We start from the raw sequence: 17,605 nt of genomic DNA, 5'->3' as shown, positions 1-17,605 counted from the left end.
TCACGCCGCTTCGGGGGATTAGGAGGAGCCTGAGTGCGCGTGCGCGGCCCCGGCAGCCTCTGATTGGTTGAGGGTGAGAGGCGGGGTCTGACGATAGGGTGGTGTTACTGCCCCGCGGTTGCAATTTGAAGACTCAGCGGGGCGGGACGCCTCGGAAACCGGAAGTAGCTCGTCTCCAGCGCTTGGAGTAATTCCGGTGAGTCTGGGCTGGGGTTCCTACCTAGTTAGAGGGATCTGGGGCCTAGAACCCGAGCCTACGGAGTTGGGGGTGGTCCTGGAGCGAGGGTTGCACTCTCTGTCCTGCAGATGACTGTCCACAACCTGTACCTATTTGACCGGAATGGAGTGTGTCTGCACTACAGCGAGTGGCATCGCAAGAAGCAAGCAGGGATCCCCAAGGAGGAGGTGACAAGCGGGCTCCAGTGCAACTCGGGTGACCTCGCATCTCCAAAAACACTTTATACCCCGCCTCCCGTCTCTAAATCTCAAATTGTTCCTACTCCCAACCGTATCTCCTTCAACAACCGAAACCTAACTCTGTCCCTCTCCTTCCAGGAGTTCAAGCTGATGTATGGGATGCTCTTCTCTATCCGCTCCTTTGTCAGCAAGATGTCCCCGCTAGACATGTACGCCAGTCACATCAGAGGAGATGTTGAGAGGAGGGCTAGCTTTGGGAATTTAGGAGGGGTCCTTTCTGGAGTGAAGGGACATTGGCCCCCTGAAAGGGGAGGGGAGGGTCAGGTTAGAGTGAAAGCACCGAAGCTTCAAGGAGTAGCAGTAGGAAGTCTGAAAGTGAAGAGGTTGAGGGCCTGGGCTACATTAAGGAATAAAGATAGGGTGTTTCTTAGCCGGGCATAGTATCACATTCCTTTAGTCCCAGCACTGAAACAGGAGTTCAGCCAGCCTTGCCGCATAGCAAAACCCTTTCTTAAGGGGGTGGGGAATCTTTAGTCCACCAGGCACCTACAAACTGTGTGTTTAGATGAAAAGGAGATTAACCTTGAGGGGATCAGAAATATTTCTTCTTCGGGAGAGATTCCACTGTCATCTTTAACACCCATCTTTAATATCTCTGCAGGAAGGATGGGTTCCTGTCCTTCCAAACTAGCCGTTACAAACTCCATTACTATGAGACACCCACTGGGATCAAGGTTGTCATGAACACTGACTTGGGCGTGGGACCTATCCGAGATGTGCTGCACCACATCTACAGTGCGGTTAGTGTCAGCCCAAGGGGCGCCTCCCACACAGCCTTTTACCCACATTCAGAGCCTAAAGAGTCCCTCAGATCCTCAGATTTTCTCCCCTAATTCTACTGTATTATCTCACTAATGAACTCAGGTTGTTTGTGGGAGTCTCTAAGTTCTTAAAAACTCTTTATCACAAGTTTCTTGTAAGGGTAGGCTTGTCTCCCAGCCCTGGTTCCTTATGTACTCATACTACAGTTCTGAGGTCAAACTAAGAAAATGAGAAAGTGTGCAATGCCCGGGATTCTTCTGTTTTGTTTTGGTATGGGAAATTGAACTCAGGATCTTGTGCTTGCCAGGCAGGTCCTGTGCTGGGAGCTATACCCCAGCTTTACCCTCCTCCTTCCCACAGCTGTACGTGGAACTGGTGGTGAAGAATCCCCTGTGCCCTCTGGGCCAAACTGTACAAAGTGAGCTCTTCCGCTCCCGGCTAGACTCCTATGTTCGCTCTCTGTCCTTCTTCTCCGCCCGAGCTGGCTGAAGTATACTACCTCATCCATCAGAAAAGAATTTGTGACTGCCTGGAGCCCTCCCTAACCTGCAGCCTCTGAAGATACTATAAACCCCTCTACCAAACCCTCTCCCAGGGCAGCAGCCCAAAACCTCCTCCTCCACCCCACCCCCAAAAGTTCCTAGATTCCCAAACCAGTCCTGCTCCCTAGTTTTATTCCCCAGTTGACATTTCAAGCAACACAGAATACAGAATAAACTTTTTGTTGTTCTCTGTAGCCGGAGTGTGTCAGTTTGAGTGGGCCCTCTGGGTTCTTCCCTGCATAAGGCTGGCCACATCCCTTCAAAGTCTGAAAAACGGTTTTGCCATTGGGTTTCTCAGGAGCTGCACTGTTGACATTTTGAGCTGGGTAATTAATTCTTCATTGTGTTTTGTGGAATGTTACCAGAGACTCTTGCTGTCACTTGGTAGGTGTAGTACATCCCTCCTCACGCCCCCCCACACGGTTGTGATAATCAAAATGTCTCCAAATGTTGTCACATGTTTCCTAGGGGATAAAATCCCTCCGGACTAAAAGCCATTGGACAGGAGTAAGGCTGACACACCTCAAATACGCAGGATGTGAGAAACGTGCTCAGGGATCAGACCTCCCTCTTCTGAGCCAACGCAGTACACCAGCTGCCTGGGAGCATTGGAAGGCGTGGCTTATGCAGATGAGCTGTAGGTTTGGCAGGAAGGCGGTCTGTTCTATGTAAATGAAGGGGCGGTGCCTACATGTTGATGAGCTGGGCCCGCTGCCGATTTTGCTGGGAGCCCAGCGAGTCCCACTGCGGTTCGGCTGAAGTGGCATCCCTCTCCCATCAACCTGTCCTCCCTGGGTCCCTTCCCTCTGACGACCGCCCTCAACCTTTACCTTCACCCATCTCCCCTCCCGTCCCTTGCACCAGAGCCCCCAGTATCTGAACATCTCTGCCCCTGCCCCCCTCCACCCCGTACTGCTCCCTCGCAGCTGCAAAGCCCGCGACCTCCCGCAGCGCGCCCCCGCGGGCCGAGCCTGTCTGGCAGCTTCCGCAGCAGCCTCCTCAGCCTCCCCGCTTTCCCAGGGCGCCCCGCCATCACTGGGGCGTCTACCTCGGGCTTCCCCGCCCCCTCGGAACCCCCTCTCTCGCCCTGGCCAGCTGGCATGCAGGTGTCTATCGCGTGTACCGAGCAGAACCTTCGCAGCCGGAGCAGTGAGGACCGTCTGTGCGGACCCCGGCCCGGCCCTGGGGGCGGTAATAGCGGGCCAGCCGGTGTGGGGCTCGGGAACCCTCCGGGGGGTGGAGGGTCGGGCCCCAAGTCCCGAGCCGCGCTGGTCCCCCGACCCCCGGCGCCTGCTGGGGCCCTCCGAGAAAGCACAGGCCGAGGCACTGGCATGAAATACAGGTATGGGGTGGCTGGGCAGCCCGTGCGTCCACTCCTCTTTTGGGACCCCTGAGGCTTCCCAGATGCCGCTAAGCCCCCTTCAAACTTTGCTAAAAAAGGTCCCCGCTCGCTCCAGCTCTTGGCATCACTGGTACTTCCCAACTTAGTCCCTCCCTTGGTCTTGTTGGTACCCCTGACTATGAGGGGCTCAAATTTACCAAGGTTGCAAGTCCTATCAGACCCAGAGGATGCCTCCGAGCTTCCCCCTCATTGCTAAGAACTCCAAGGAGGCACGAAAATTCCAGTCTGCAGCCCAATGGAGTGTCCTTGGGTCAGCGTCCTGGGCCGAGAAGGCAAACGGCTTCTGGCTCCTGCCTGCAAGGGCACCTGACCCAGATACTGCCCCTACCTGACCTGAGCTCCCAGTCTCCCTGGAAGGGAGCAGGGAGAAGAGGGATGAGGGGCTGTGGGAAGGATGGAACCTATCTTTCATCCCCATGCCAGAGGGACAGGGGCTGGGTAAGGGGGGGATGGATGGAAACTTGTTTTTATCTCAGAGAACTGTGGGCCAGGGGCTCTCGGAACACTTAGTCAAGGGACAAGGAGAGGCTCTAGCCTGGAAGTAAGCCAGGGTTACTGATCTGACCTGGCTTTGTCACCTAAAGAATCTGATCCCCTCCATGTGGCAGCCCTGATTAGGAAACTGAGGTGGCTACTGGGGTGGGGGAGCCGGGGAGGAGGAGAGGACTCCCTTATTCAGAGAGTCTTCAGAAGCCAACAGGAGAGAGTGGAGAGGGCAAGACTTTCCTGTCGCACTTCCCTCAAGCTCTTTACCTGGCATGTCTTGAGTGATTTACTTTTCCACTCTGGTGGCACGCTTTAGTGTGACATTCTGATTGACGATCTGTTCTCACAAACTCATCACAGCCAGCCACACTCCTGAAAGCTCCTTACTCCGTATAACCCAGAGAGGATTCAAGCACAGACAAGACCTCAGTCAGAAGAAAGACAAACCAGGCAGCACATCTTCAGTGTGATAGGAAAGGAGAGGCACTGGACAGAGGCTCCACAGACACAGTGCTGTAGGCCACCTAAGCCTAGTTGCCTTTTTTTTTTTTAATTTTTTAATTTTATTTTGAAAGTGGTAAAATACAACAGAACAAGACAGAATAAAGCCAACTAAGATCATACAGTGAAATTGGTACAGAACTTCACAGCAGGTTATCTGGATAACAGTAATAGGTACCACAGTATATTTCATTATCTTTATGATAGTTGTTCTTTCAATCACGTATATCAAAATGAGATGAAATACAGAACATTATAGAACTTATCAACACAATATTGAATAGAGCAGTACCATTAATCAGAATAAAGCAAAACAGTAATAAAAGTATTTGCCTTCAGAGATGGTAGAAGGAAACCCCCCTTATTTGCTATGGTCAGCCTCCCAGGAGACGCTCAGATTTCTGGTTCCCATTTGCTAAGGGTGGGGGTGCGGGGACACACGGGAGAAGGGGGGCAAGGGAAGTGGGATGTTTGACTCTAGGCCGAGCATCAGTAGGTTCACTATTGCTTAGCAGGGAGGCAGGCTGGTTGTTTGGTTTCACAGCGTCCTAAGTTCCAACATAAGCCTAGTTGCTTTGGACTGAGACCCTGGGGACTTCTCCATCTGGACAGAATGGGGGTGGAGACCTATACCCTTAGGTCCCTAATGGAGGGTCCAACCTTTCCTGCTGTTTCTCTATTTTGCAGGAACCTAGGAAAGTCTGGTCTTCGGGTGTCCTGTCTTGGCTTGGGTGAGTCAGACTAGGAATTAAGGGAAGAGGGGATTCTTCGCAGCCTGCCTCCCACAGTTCTCATGTAGCTGGCTTTTCCCTTACAGGTACCTGGGTCACATTCGGTTCTCAGATCTCAGACGAGGTATAAGTGATGGGTTCTAGAAGTAGGGTGGGGAGCGGGGTGGGGAGGGAGGCAGAAAGGTGAAAAACGGACCTGAAAAGGGGTGGGCACAACAAGCATGGGAAACGAAAATGCTAAAGCTGGAGGATAGAGGAAAGGGGGGAAAGTACAGAAATCACATGGGGTAGAGTGCATCCCGGGAAGGACCTGAGGGAAGTGGGTGACGTCAACTTTTTCTCTCCCCTCCGCAGACAGCAGAGGATGTGCTGACAGTAGCCTATGAGCATGGTGTAAACCTGTTTGACACCGCCGAAGTGTATGCAGCAGGAAAGTAAGGACTGGAGCGAAGGCGCTGTCACGTTTGGAGGGCTGAGTGCACATCAAGGGTTCTTCTTTCTCTCTGAAGAATCCTGGGAATTCAGGGAACACTTGCGTGTTTATGGGGAGTTGTAGTGTCAACATAGTTCGTCTCTGGTTTAGGGGTCAACAGACACACTATATAGTCACACTAAGTAAGACCAAAAATATAACCTGGACATCGGTTATGTACAGTTTTTTGGGGATTGCAGAACTGTACTTTCAAACATAACCATTCCATACCACATACCTATGACTTCCTACCACGAGAAGCCACAGCCTGGGCTGACCGACCCCACCTCTTCTCCATCTGGAAAACTCTTCCGTTCATCTCAGGACTTGGCCCCCATATCAGCTCCTCCAAGAAGCCTTTGCCCAACTTCCAAAATTAGTCACCATGCCCCATAAACTTCCACAGCACTTTATACTGCCTTCTGACACACATTCTGTACCAAGTTATATACCTGTATTTGCTGCTCGATTCAGGACCTTTCCTTTCATGGAACCTGTCTTGCTTTTTCCCAAGTACCTCTGACACTCCTTACAGTATGAAATCAACATGCTCTCGAAAAGTGCATTCTGCCCAGGTGCAATGGCACGTGCCTGCAGTCCCAGCTATGTGGCAGGCTCAGCAAGAGGACTTCAAGTTCAAGGCCAACTTGGACAATTTAGGGAGACCCGGTCATAAAATAAAATAAAAAGCTGAGGATATAACTCAATCCCTCATCCTAGTACATACAAAGCCAGATTCAATCTCCTGTGTGAGTGTTGGGGGAGTGTACACTTTTTAAGTTGTTAAACAAAAAAGATAGAGGAGGTATACACATTTAAACAACAGAAAACATTTCAGTATAGTCCTTCATAACTATTTATTTGGTTTATGGTACCGGGGATTGAACTCACGACCTTGCACTTGCCAGGCAGGCACTTATGCCCCTGGACTAAATCCCCAGCCCCTTTTCATAACAATTTAAGACTTGTCACAAGTTAGCTCATAATGACAAATAGGATACTCAAGAATTGAGGAACCAATTTTATGAGTAAGTGCAGCGATCAGAGAACATTTTATGGATGAGGTAGAACACAAGCTGAGTTTAGGATGGATAATGGGTGGGATTTTGTTGAAGCTCAGAGAACGGGGAGGGCAACTCAGATAGCTGAAACCAGACAAAGCAGCGTCTTCCAGTCTTCACTAGTCTGTCCGTCTCTGGCCATCCTAATCTGTCCTGTTAGTACCCACAACAGGACTTGGTTCACAGTTCCATAGCAGATATTTGTTGGATGAATGAACAAATGGAGCCGGGAGTGGTGGTACATGCCTGTAATTCCAGAACTCCGGGAGGCTGAGACAAGAGGATCAAAAGTTTGACTCCAGCCTGAGCAACTTAATGAAAGCCTGTCTCAAAATTAAAAATAAGAGAGGGCTGGGGATGGAGCTCAGTGTGAAGGCCCTGGGTTCAACCCCCAGTACTAAAAAAATAAATAAGAGTGAGTGTTATTATATGACTACACTCTGGCTCCAGGAACCCCTCTTATTTAGTCCAGGATAGAGCTGAGGACACAGTTGGGCTCCTGGGTTTAGCTCTATTTTATAAGAGAGTAAAAGGTGAAGAGGAAGAGAAAGAACCAGTCCACCTTGGAGGGGTCAGTGCCTTTGCATATCTTTTTTCCAGGGCTGAAAGGACCCTAGGCAACATCCTCAAGCGCAAAGGTTGGAGGTGAGACTTTTGGGGGTGTGTTGGAGAGAAAATCACCCACAATTCCTGCTGTTGCTGGTTCTCCCATTTCTTTTTCCAGGAGATCAAGCTATGTTATCACCACCAAGATTTTTTGGGGAGGACAGTAAGTGACTGCACCATTAAAGCTGAGATTTTTTTCACCCACAAAAATGTGTGTGAGCAAGATGGGATGATACATACCTGGAACACTCTGCACTCTGGGAGGCTGAGTTGGGAGGATCAAAAGCTGAGCCCAGCCTGGGAAATTCAGTGAGATTGTGTCGAAATAAAAAATAAAAAGGATTGTAGCTCAGTACAAAGGCCCTAGCTGGGCTCAATCCCCAGTACAATCAATCACCCAACTGTGAAAGTACACCGGGGTTGTAGTAGAGCCCAGATCTTGCCCGTGAGGACCCTTGGCATCTCAGCTCCTCGTGGCTCCAGGCCAGCCTTGCTTCCCTATCCCTCACATCTCATTTTCGACAATGTGGTTTTTTTTTTCCTACAGGGCAGAAACTGAGCGAGGTTTAAGTCGCAAACATATCATTGAAGGTGAGACTTGGGGGCTCGACACCTGAGTGGGGTAGTCACGGAAGCCCAGGGAGTTGGGAATGTTTTCTGAAGCTCTGAAGTTGGGAATTTAGGTGGCCGTGCCAAGGGAGTAAAGTTTGAATTTTTAGTAAACTGAAATTGAAGTTCTCACCTTCCTCTTCCTACTCCCACTGCCAGGCTTGCGAGGATCCTTGGACCGCCTCCAGCTGGGATACGTGGACATAGTCTTTGCCAATTGCTCAGATCCGAACAGTCCTATGGAGGGTAAATCACTCCCCCAAATCTGACAGCCCTTCAAAACGGGGCATTTCCTCACCCCTCAGCAGGAAGCCAGCTGCACCCCAAGACCTCCTATGCGCCATCGCAGAGGCTCAGACCCCAGGACGTAGGCAGACAGGCAAAGAACAGACCCAAACCTTTCTGCTGCATGAAGACACCCAGGGTCTTGGCAGGGTGGGCAAAGGTATGCAGATCTGGAGTCTTAAATGTCACGGTCTGACAGTGAGACTCTCCTTCTCCTGTGTGCCTAGAGATTGTGCGAGCCATGACTTATGTCATCAATCAGGGCCTGGCCCTATACTGGGGGACATCCCGGTGGGGGGCTGCAGAAATCATGGTGAGTATGTGACCCCACTTCTCCATTCCACAACTGGTGCCCGCTTTTTATGTGGCCACCATACTGGGGGAGGGAGCAACAAAGAAAATGCAAGGAGTGCTCTAAGTCTAGTCTCCTCCCTCCCCCAACCCAGGAGGCCTACTCCGTGGCCAGACAGTTCAATCTTATTCCTCCTGTGTGTGAACAAGCAGAGCACCACCTGTTTCAGAGGGAGAAGGTGGAGATGCAGCTGCCCGAACTCTACCACAAGATTGGTATGCAGCCCCTCATCCCTGCCTTATCCCCTCATCTCCTCCATGGCCTAGGTCCCTTTCCCATACCTCCTTCTTTTTCTTTTAGGAGTTGGCTCAGTCACTTGGTCTCCTCTGGCCTGTGGACTCATTACCAGCAAGTATGAGGGCCGAGTCCCAGATACCTGCAAGGCTGCCATCAAGGTGAGAGGTGGGGGTCAGATGGCAGGGCCAGGCTATATGAACTGTGGTGTGTGGTGGTGAAGCTGGGTCTTTGCTGATTCTCCCTGGCATCCAGGGCAACCAGTGGCTCAAGGATAAAGTGCAGAGTGAGGATGGCAAGAAGCAACAAGCCAGAGCCATGGACCTTCTCCCCATCGCCCATCAGCTAGGCTGTACTGTAGCCCAGCTTGCTATTGGTGAGACACTTCTAGTCCTGGACATTTCAAAGGCCCTGCTGCCCCTGAGACTTCCCAAACCTATCCAAGACCGTCCCTAGAGAGAACCCTGTTCCTCAGAGATCTTTCTGAGGTCCCTGTGCTCACTGCTCCCCATGAGTTGTTTTACCCACCCCCGCCTTCCTTTCTGTCCTCTTCTGGTTCCAGCCTGGTGTCTTCGCAGTGAGGGTGTCAGTTCCGTCTTGCTGGGAGTGTCAAGTGCAGAACAACTGATGGAACACCTGGGTGCCCTACAGGTAAGCCAGGGACTCAGAGACAGAACCATCTATGCCCCCTTCTCCAGGAGTAAATGCTATGCTGTCCAACGCAGGATGGCCCTGAGGTCAGCCACTACACAAGCCTCACCTGTGAAAGACCTCAGTGCTTAAGGCCAGGGAGTACAGCTGTGACTCTTTCCTTCCACCCGCAACTATGGTGCTTCCCCGCAGCCCTGTAACTCCAAGCCTTTCTCAGCGACCCGGTAGGACCTGCCCTGTCCACCACCTCCCCTCCTCCAGGTATTGAGCCAGCTGACGCCGCAAACGGTGATGGAGATAGACGGACTTCTGGGCAACAAATCGCATCTCAAGAAATAGTCCCTCAAGGGGCGCAAACACCCAACGCAGGTCGCTGCACTGGTCAGCAAACCCCATCCCGGATCCTTCTACGCAGTGGCCAGAGCCCGGGTGGCCCCGCCCACTAACGAGTCCCGGCTTCGAGTAGCGCTGCGCATGAACAAAGCCATATCCTTCCGCAGTGGAGCTTAAGGGAGAAAGTAGTCCACTCGCTCTCTACTGCGTCCGTGTAGGACTTCTTGCTAACCCTGGGCATGAGCTATGGGTCGTCCCCTCTCTGCCTGTTGGTCTCGCTCCTTGCTCTCTTCTCCCTATTGCCGAGGCCCAGAAAAATCCCGACACATACACCATAAGAAACATGCAAAGTACCTCAAAAATGGCCCTTGAACTGTCAGGGGAAAAGAACCTAATAAGTGAGTTGTAATGTCATTTGGGACACAGGAAATGGGTCTTTATATTATTGGATACAAAAGAAGCCAGGCTGGTCCTGGCAAGAAGTAAATGATAATTTTTGGGAAAACCAGATCCTTGCGTCCTAACCTGGATGTAGACGAGGACTTAAACCTAGAACTAAGATCTTGTTTTTGCAGACTGGGTAAGGGTGGGGAATACTGTGGCATACCACTGACCTCCGCAGAGGGAAATGTATAGCATAGGCTGGCAAAAGTGGCCAGGGTAGCCTTAGAACAAAGAGCAGAGTTGGGTGGTACTCTGCAGAAATCAGTGACCACCTTTGGTTACCAGCATACACACAGGGCTGACCAACCAGGTTCTGAGGACAGACTTCTGAGCCTTGGGCTGGACTTCCTACCTGGCAGTGGAGGACCGCAGTCTTCATCTGTCAATGACCTTAAAGCAATAACGATGGCTCCTCTCTTACTGTAAGATTTCCCAGGGAACTGTAAATAAAGTCTCAGCTTGATCCTCATGGTGTATGAAATAGTAGAGGACTACAAGATGAAGGTCTCTGCCTCACATATTGGTCGTCTTGCTCCCGGGCATTAGAAAACTCTCTGAGCTAGTTTTTCTCTCCGTCCACCTCAGTGACTCAGGAGTAGGGCACTTGGTCACTGTTCTTAAGGACCAAGGCACCCGCAGGACTGGGTACCCAACTTCTGTAGAACCTAGTGATCCAGCTTCCTAGTTTTGCTGCTTAATTCATGGAAGTCGCAGCTGTCTGATGCTATTGCTCTTTTGTTTTTAAAGGTATTATCAGCCATACTTCCTCCTTGTTTTGTACTTCTTTTCCTCTAGCCCGATACGTGTATTCCAAGCAACTGTCTGAATAGTTTTCTCATGGGCAGGAGAGGTTGTTCTGAGGTAGAAGATGTCCAATTTGGTGAACAGAGAGAAAATGCAGGCCTGTCTCTGGTGGAGGAGCTACAGAGTGAGAGAAAAAGGAGTTATAATTTTAAAAGGAAAACCAGTAAAAGATCAGGTCACAGAAAAGCAAAAACCAAATTGGGATGCCAGATACTGCCCCTATTTTTTTCTCCAGAAGACTCTGGTTTTCTGGGGTGAATGCAAAGTTGTGACCTTCAAAGTTTACAAGGCAGAGGAGGATAAGCTCTGTCTTCCTTAAAGACAATTTTCCATCTCCCTTCTGTTTCCCCTCATCCTGCCTCAATCCTGCCAGTTGGAGCACAGAGTAAAACTAATTTCCAAAGAGAAAACCGAGCAGCATGCCATTTACTGGATGAGCAATCACCAGGATAAACTAATGAATACTTACATCTACCCAATCATCTCCCACTCATTTTGGAAGGCTGGAGGAAACAAACAAGTAAAATGTATGACTAAACTATGACTAGTTCTTCTGAAACAAACGTAAAATATTATCCTCCTGGGCTGGCTGTGGTGGTGAATGCCTGTAATCCCAGCACTCTGGAGGCTGAGGCAGGGGGACCAGCCTGGGCTACCAAGTGAGTTCATGGTCAGCGTGAACTGCATTGCAAAACCGTTTCAAAAAGACAAAAAAAAAAAAAAAAAAAAATCCTGTTTAAATGTCCTCTTGGAGGGTTGTGCACTGCTTACAATGTTTCCTCCCCTATTGTTTAACATTTTAAAATCTCTTAAGATGCCTTCAAAGTAGTCTGGAAGCCCCTTTCAAGCAAACCCTTCCCACTTTGTATAATATATGCATTTACCAGATTTCTCATTCATCTCATTCATGAATTTGTCAAATATTTGTTTATTGAATCTTATGATATGGAACAGTGAGCCAGCAGTGAACAAAACCAGCCTCAGAATCTTTGTGCAGTTTACTAACGGGAGAGACAATCAAACGACCACCAGTCAAACATAAACTCCAGTTGTCTGATGTCCAGAGCAAAGTACTTGGTGTTAGTGTCTGCAGTGAGTTTTTGACACAATGAGACAGAAAGATGAGTAGATGTTAATCGATGAGAAAGCAAGAGGGGGAACAGCACAGAGGAAGGAAGGCCTTGTGACAGAAAGGAAGCTGCGTGAGCTGGCACTTGGACGAAATACCTGGGATAAGCAATTTAAAGGGAGGAACGGTTTATTTTGGCTCATGGACCGAGGTCTGAATCCACAGTTACTTGGCCCCGTTGCTTCTGGGCCTGCCCTGAGGCAGCACTGCATGGTGGAAGGAACCACTCACTTCACAGCAGCCAAGGTTGGAAAAGGGACAAGACAGCGTCCCGATACCCCTTTCATGGGTAAACGCCCAGTGACCTAACATCCTCCACTAGTTCCTACCTCCTGAAGTTTCCACCTTGTCTAGATGGTGCCATCCGCTGGGGACCAGGCTTTCAACACATAAGCTTTGGGGAACATTTAAGATCCAAACCATAAAGTGAAGGTCTCCAGAGCGTCTAAGGAGGAAACAGAATGTGAGGCATACCTGAGTCAGAACATACAGAGCAGCCTCTAGCATACAAATTTTAGGATATTATGTTTATCCAAAGGACAGCAGGAGAGCCTCTGTCAGTTATCTATGAACGCACAACTAATCACATCAAAACCTAGTAAAGTCGAGCAGCTTTTAAACAATTTTTTCCATGCTTGTGTGGATCGGTTGCTGTTTTCACCTCATTCACACAGCTGCATTCAGCTTGCAGGCTGGCTGAACAGGGACACCCAGAGCCTCACCAGTGTGCCTGACAGTTAGCTCTGGCTGCTGCTGGGGAACCTCTGTTCTCTGTGTGGTCTCATCCCCAGTGGTGTAACCCTACTTCGATGGTGGCTTCAGGGCAGCATTTCAAGGCGTCAGAGTCGAAGCTGAAGGACCAGATTTATGGCACATTCCCGTTGGTCAAGGCTAATTACAGTCAGCCCAGACAAAGAGACAGGAAAAGAGACACAATTCTTGGGGCTGGAGGTTTAGCTCAGCGGCATAAGCACCTGCCTTGCAAGCAGGCAGTCGTGAGTTCGATCCCCGGTACCGATAAAAAGGAAAAAGACAAAAAAAGAAAAAAGAGACACAATTCTTAACGGGAAAAGCAACATTACAAAGAATTGGGGTCCATTCAGCTATCACCACATTAATAGACTTTAAAGAGGAATTTGGGGTTTGAGGTTTGGCCTGAAAGCCAGAATGCCTGCAAGGGATGATGTAACTTAGACTAAGGTGGTGAGCAGCAAATGCAAATACGTGGGTGGGTGAGCGATATTTAAGAAAGGAAATGCCCAAGGCTTGGTGACTGGTTGATAAAGGAAGATGAGAGCAAGGGAGTTGTCAAGGATAACAACTAGGTTTCTGGAGCTGAGCAAAGAAAGAGGTAGGAAGCCTGCTCCCAGTACGGGAGGGAGTTGAAGAGTTTGCAATCCAGAACATAAATAAGCTATAGGGCAGGCGACAGGACATACAAATTTGAAGCTTAGAGTGGTCTCCATTTATATACAGTAATACAATCTACCTTACAGTATTAGTTTAGCCAGGCATGGTGGGGCATACCCGAAATCCCAGGAGTAGGAGGCTGAGGCAGGAGGATCACTGCAAGTTCAAGAGGTTACCCAGGCAGTCAAAGCCAATCTGAACTACATAATTAGACACACTGTCTCAAAAAAAATTTAGCTTAGCGGTTCAAGTGCTTGCTTGGTAAGCACAAGATCATAAGTTCGATCCCCAGTGCCAGAAATAAAAATAAAAAGTAAATTGACTTTTATCACCTCTTGGAAACCGTTAAAAATGTGACCCATACTTTTCCAGTAGGATGTTCCCAAATTTTGAATTACAACAGCTTCATTGGTATAGCTTCCTCCAAGTGGTCATGAAGACAAAACAGAGTTCTGAAAGGTTTCCTTAAAATTAATAGTATACCCCCTCACAAAAAATTATCCTTTAAATTTTAACAATTTAGTTTAAAAAAGCAAAGCCTGCTTTACATGACCTGGGATAAGCCAGTAAATAAGATGGGTGTTGAAAATATCGTGTACTGAGAAGTTAACGTGAGAAGTTAAGGCGAAGAATGTAATACAGGCTGGAAATCCGGGATGATAATAGCTAATACTTATCTGCTATTTACTGTGTACCAAGTATTTATTTTAAGCACCTTACATACATAGGCTTTTTTTTTTCATACATAGGCTCTTTCATTCCTGTTATTGTCCACTTTGTAGATGAAGAAATCAAGGCCCAGAAAAATTAATTTGCTCATAATCTCACAACTGCTAATAGAGGTTATGACTTGTACTCCAGGCTCTACAACAGAACTTGGACTGCAGGTCCACAGAGCCGGGTCAGAAGGCAGCTGGGTGTGCCTGTCACATCTTGAGAGAATGTGGGTTGTGAGTACCATGTCCTGTTTACCTGTGGGGAGGTCAGACCCTTGAGTCAGACATCATGTTGGGCTGCTTTGCTGGAGCTGTCATATTGTGTAGGTGTCCAGATACTCCGGAAGAAAAAGATTCCCAGCATTCTTAGTGGCCACTGTCCTGAAGTCAAGGCAGAGGTGTCAGCTGGAGTTGCACACCTTGGAAATAAATCTGGGGATCTTGTTTTACAAGAACACCGCGTGTGTGTGGGTGTTGTTCACATATAATACGGTGATTGAAGGCAGAGTTACAGCCTGGCAGCATCCAAACATCTAAGAGCCAGTTAAAGGTCAGGCAGAAGGGGCAGTATAACTAACCACAAACTCTGCGTGGGGTTGTGAAAGATTGTGAGCAGGCCGGGAATATAACTCAACCGCACAGCTCCTCCCTGGCAAGTGTGATGTCCCGCGTTCCATTCCTGGTGCAAAAAAAAAAGTGAGCAACTGACAAATGAGCCTAGAGTATCGCGGACCTGGGGATCCGCACATAGCATCATTTATGAGTGCTGGGAGAGACACAGTTCGTGGAAGGGACAATGGATGATAAAGTGCACCTGGCAACACGGGGACTGGCCGGTCGCCTCCCCAGCTCCGCCACCTCCAGCATTCCGGTCTCCCGCCTCCTCCACCCCCACGCGTGCCGCCGCGGGGAGGCGCCCCACAGCCGCGTGACGCCTCGAGGGCCGGGCCTCACTATTAAAAGGAGAAAGAGTCCGCGGCGCCGGCCCCAGGATTCGATCCGGGCCGTAAGAGGGTCGGCCCGTTCTGTCCACAGAGTTAGCGAAGAGCTCGGGTCCACGATGCAACTCTTGGTGAGGGTGCCTTCTCTTCCGGAGAGCGGCGAGCTGGACTGCAACATCTGCTACCGACCCTTCAACCTCGGGGGCCGCGCGCCCCGCCGCCTGCCCGGCACGGCGCGCGCCCGCTGCGGCCACACGCTCTGCACCGCCTGCCTGAGCCAGCTGGCCGCGCGCGGGGAGGGCAGCGGGGCGGCGGCGCGCGTGGTGCGCCTGCGCCGCGTCGTCACGTGCCCCTTCTGCCGCGCGCCGACCCCTCTTCCTCGCGGCGGCGTCGCGGAGGTCGCTCTGGACGCAGCCGTGTGGTCGCGACTGGAAGAAAAAGCCCAAGCGGACCGCGAACGAGGAGAGACCGGGAGCCCGGCCACGGAAAGCGGCGACGCCGACGGAGGAGGCGAGTGCGAGGAGGAGGCGGGGCCTAGAAGCTCGGGGTGGCGCGCCCTCCGGCGGCTCTGGAACCGGGTGCTGCTGCCCGCGCGGCGCTGGCGGCGTCCGCTGCCTAGCAACGGTGAGGGGCGGCCCCCGGAGGATGCCAGGGAGTGCCTTTGGAGGAACGCTGGGGTCAAGTTGCATCCGCCACTAACTAACCCTGCTTCTTTCCCCCAGTGCTGTATTGCCCAGAGATCAAGGACATTGCCCGCATGACCCGGTGCACGCTGTAACTGAGGAAGACCGAAGCTATGAAAGAAGGTGGGAGCTGATGCGCTTTAGTAGAGGCGTCTGATGTCGAGACTACACACTTCTCTGTCCTGAGATTGGAGTGCGTGAGGGAGTTGAGCCGAGGGCTGGAGGGAGCACCCCGGGAGGTTGTTGATGTTGAGCTGGGGAAGGCCCAAGACTAACTTGCCCGCATGTACTGATTGTGCCAGCATTGCATTTGCAAGATGGAGTAGTCCAGAGACAATGTAAACGAAGCCTACGTTACAGTAGGAAGAAAACAGGCTGTTGGGTTTGGCTTCTGTCCAGCGTGACTGTGGTATGTGGGAGCAACAGATCTCATTTTAGCAGTTGTCAGTGGTTTGCAATTTTAAAAAAGATGGGAAGTCATGGTAATCTCACTTCTCTGGCATGTAAGGACACTCATGTGCCTGCTGTCTCCCCACTCCCAGTCGTATTCCAGAAATTACTGTGATGCCTCCGTGTTATGATTAGAGCCTCGCTTCATTTCTCAATCTGCCTTCAGCCTGCTAGGGCAAGTGGTAGAAGGTTCAGTGGCCTTTTATGTGAGGCATCCGACTAAGGCTTATCAAGACTGGAAAGAGCGCCATTTGGAGAGAGCATCGCCATATAAAATTTTGATATCTGTGTTCACAAGGACACTGGCACTACTGGAAAACATGCTTATATAATTTTAAACTTGCGTCCTATGGTAGGACACCACCTGTTGTGTGGCATGAATTGCTTCCAGTCATGGTGGGGAACCAGCACTGGTGTCACTGGGAGCTTGCTGGAAATGTAGAATTTCTGGATTCTACCCCCACTTAGGCTGCACTTTTTTTTTTTAAATCATTAGCGGGGATTGAACTCACGACCGCCTGCTTGCAAGGCAGGTGCTTATGCCGCTGAGCTAAATCCCCAGTCCCTAGACTGCACTTTTTAACAGTCCCAGTGACTCATGTGCATACAGATTGAAGCACTAGTCTGGATCCTGGACACACTACTGTATCACTATCTGTAGGTATAATATTTACTATGTAATGTTATAGTGTCTTATTGTAAGTTCCCTCTATAGCATTCTGTTGAAGACAGTTTACATTTTTCTGAGTTAAAAATGTGTATTTAAGTATAGACCTCAATTAGGGGCCCCTCAATTAGGGGCCTCCGAGGTTTATGTTTGAGGGACAGATCATAAATGTATCCATTTTTGGATATAAACATCTTTTTGAAAATTACGCTTTGCTATTTCCTACCGTTACGTTCCCTTTTGAAAGCCTCTTTCCCTATCCTCTGTATTACATGATTGCCTTCCTGCGGTTTTACTAATTTCCTAGTGTTTCACCTTCTGTAATTGTCCCCTACTCTATGAGAGCGACGAGTGACTTGTAAGTTTTGTCTCCAGGCCCAACAGCAGTATTAATGTATATTATGCACTCAATAAATATTTGTTGGATATCTCTTTTTAATATAATGTCAAGAACTAAGTGGCCTTACTCTTCTCTGGGAGGATTTGTTAGTGAACAGTATGTGCCAAGAAATGTCTAGCAGTTGAAATCTTTGGCAAGCTACACAAGTCTGACTGCACCTCCTTAAAAAACCACCTGTGCTTCACAATGGGCTTGAATCTGTGGGGCTGTAGCGACCCCTACTGTCTCTTAGGGAACTGACAATTTGAAGGTGGAAAGGCTGATGAGAGATCAGAAGGAATGGAAGGCAGCTTTGAACCTTGTCAGTACTGCTGCACTTCTGTCCAGGAAGCCCTTCTCCCCTTCTGCACTGAAGCGAGGCTACAGGGGCACAGCAGGGGTCCAGATAGTCAACCTCCATCCTTACACTGAGCTCATCACATGGCTGGGGTGGAAAAGAGGACTTCAATTTTAGAGG

General features: G+C 49.8%; 3 protein-coding genes and 1 long non-coding RNA gene across 6 annotated transcripts; 3 read left to right on the top strand and 1 right to left on the bottom strand.

Annotated features, from left to right (window-relative positions):
* The first annotated feature begins 28 nt into the window (after positions 1-28).
* On the top strand, positions 29-1,975 carry Trappc1 (trafficking protein particle complex subunit 1). Its single transcript, XM_003466241.5, has 5 exons — positions 29-196; positions 307-405; positions 556-626; positions 1,079-1,217; positions 1,600-1,975. Exons 2-5 carry the CDS (start codon positions 307-309, stop codon positions 1,726-1,728), a joined length of 438 nt encoding a protein of 145 aa, XP_003466289.1. The 5' UTR covers positions 29-196; the 3' UTR covers positions 1,729-1,975.
* Positions 1,976-2,431: 456 nt separating this feature from the next.
* Kcnab3 (potassium voltage-gated channel subfamily A regulatory beta subunit 3) lies at positions 2,432-10,417 on the top strand. 2 transcript variants are annotated; one of them, XM_003466242.5, is made up of 14 exons: positions 2,432-3,123; positions 4,858-4,901; positions 4,988-5,025; positions 5,256-5,335; positions 7,035-7,079; positions 7,159-7,203; positions 7,588-7,631; positions 7,809-7,895; positions 8,162-8,247; positions 8,381-8,501; positions 8,587-8,681; positions 8,776-8,896; positions 9,083-9,171; positions 9,433-10,417. In XM_003466242.5, the coding sequence occupies exons 1-14, from the start codon at positions 2,882-2,884 to the stop codon at positions 9,508-9,510; spliced, it is 1,215 nt and encodes a 404-aa protein (XP_003466290.2). In that variant the 5' UTR covers positions 2,432-2,881; the 3' UTR covers positions 9,511-10,417. The 2 variants fall into 2 exon arrangements, with proteins under 2 accessions (XP_003466290.2, XP_063098645.1); XM_063242575.1 differs by lacking the exon at positions 9,433-10,417 and adding an exon at positions 9,246-9,392.
* Positions 4,130-13,857, bottom strand: LOC106026869 (uncharacterized). Its single transcript, XR_010045332.1, has 7 exons — positions 12,211-13,857; positions 9,281-10,869; positions 9,049-9,165; positions 8,568-8,670; positions 7,783-8,157; positions 7,281-7,337; positions 4,130-6,704 (listed from the first exon to the last, which is right to left on the bottom strand). It is a non-coding gene; the product is annotated as an uncharacterized LOC106026869 (long non-coding RNA).
* A 133-nt stretch (positions 13,858-13,990) lies between these two features.
* On the top strand, positions 13,991-17,192 carry Rnf227 (ring finger protein 227). Of its 2 annotated transcripts, none has more exons than XM_063242576.1 (2): positions 13,991-15,458; positions 15,671-17,192. In XM_063242576.1, exons 1-2 carry the CDS (start codon positions 14,804-14,806, stop codon positions 15,724-15,726), a joined length of 711 nt encoding a protein of 236 aa, XP_063098646.1. In that variant the 5' UTR covers positions 13,991-14,803; the 3' UTR covers positions 15,727-17,192. The 2 variants fall into 2 exon arrangements, with proteins under 2 accessions (XP_063098646.1, XP_003466291.2); XM_003466243.5 differs by having other exon boundaries at positions 13,991-15,572.
* The last annotated feature ends 413 nt before the right edge of the window (positions 17,193-17,605 follow it).

This window comes from Cavia porcellus, unplaced genomic scaffold (assembly GCF_034190915.1).
Source record: "Cavia porcellus strain 051 isolate PalLab524CR breed Dunkin Hartley unplaced genomic scaffold, mCavPor4.1 scaffold_32, whole genome shotgun sequence".
Taxonomy (NCBI): Eukaryota; Metazoa; Chordata; class Mammalia; order Rodentia; family Caviidae; genus Cavia; species Cavia porcellus.
The sequence above is the reverse complement of the archived record's forward strand: the minus strand, read 5'-3'. Positions and strand labels throughout refer to the sequence as shown.

Excerpts from the sequence above, each read along its gene's own strand:
- Trappc1 (XM_003466241.5), top strand. The coding sequence starts at position 307 with ATGACTGTCCACAACCTGTACCTATTTGACCGGAATGGAGTGTGTCTG. Across the intron at positions 406-555 it reads CAGGGATCCCCAAGGAGGAG|GAGTTCAAGCTGATGTATGG; the intron begins GTGACAAGCGGG and ends CTCTCCTTCCAG. Across the intron at positions 1,218-1,599 it reads TGCACCACATCTACAGTGCG|CTGTACGTGGAACTGGTGGT; the intron begins GTTAGTGTCAGC and ends TCCTTCCCACAG.
- Rnf227 (XM_003466243.5), top strand. The coding sequence starts at position 14,804 with ATGGATGATAAAGTGCACCTGGCAACACGGGGACTGGCCGGTCGCCTC. Across the intron at positions 15,573-15,670 it reads GCGTCCGCTGCCTAGCAACG|TGCTGTATTGCCCAGAGATC; the intron begins GTGAGGGGCGGC and ends TCTTTCCCCCAG.
- Kcnab3 (XM_063242575.1), top strand. The coding sequence starts at position 2,882 with ATGCAGGTGTCTATCGCGTGTACCGAGCAGAACCTTCGCAGCCGGAGC. Across the intron at positions 5,336-7,034 it reads GAAGTGTATGCAGCAGGAAA|GGCTGAAAGGACCCTAGGCA; the intron begins GTAAGGACTGGA and ends TCTTTTTTCCAG. Across the intron at positions 8,502-8,586 it reads CGAACTCTACCACAAGATTG|GAGTTGGCTCAGTCACTTGG; the intron begins GTATGCAGCCCC and ends TTTTTCTTTTAG.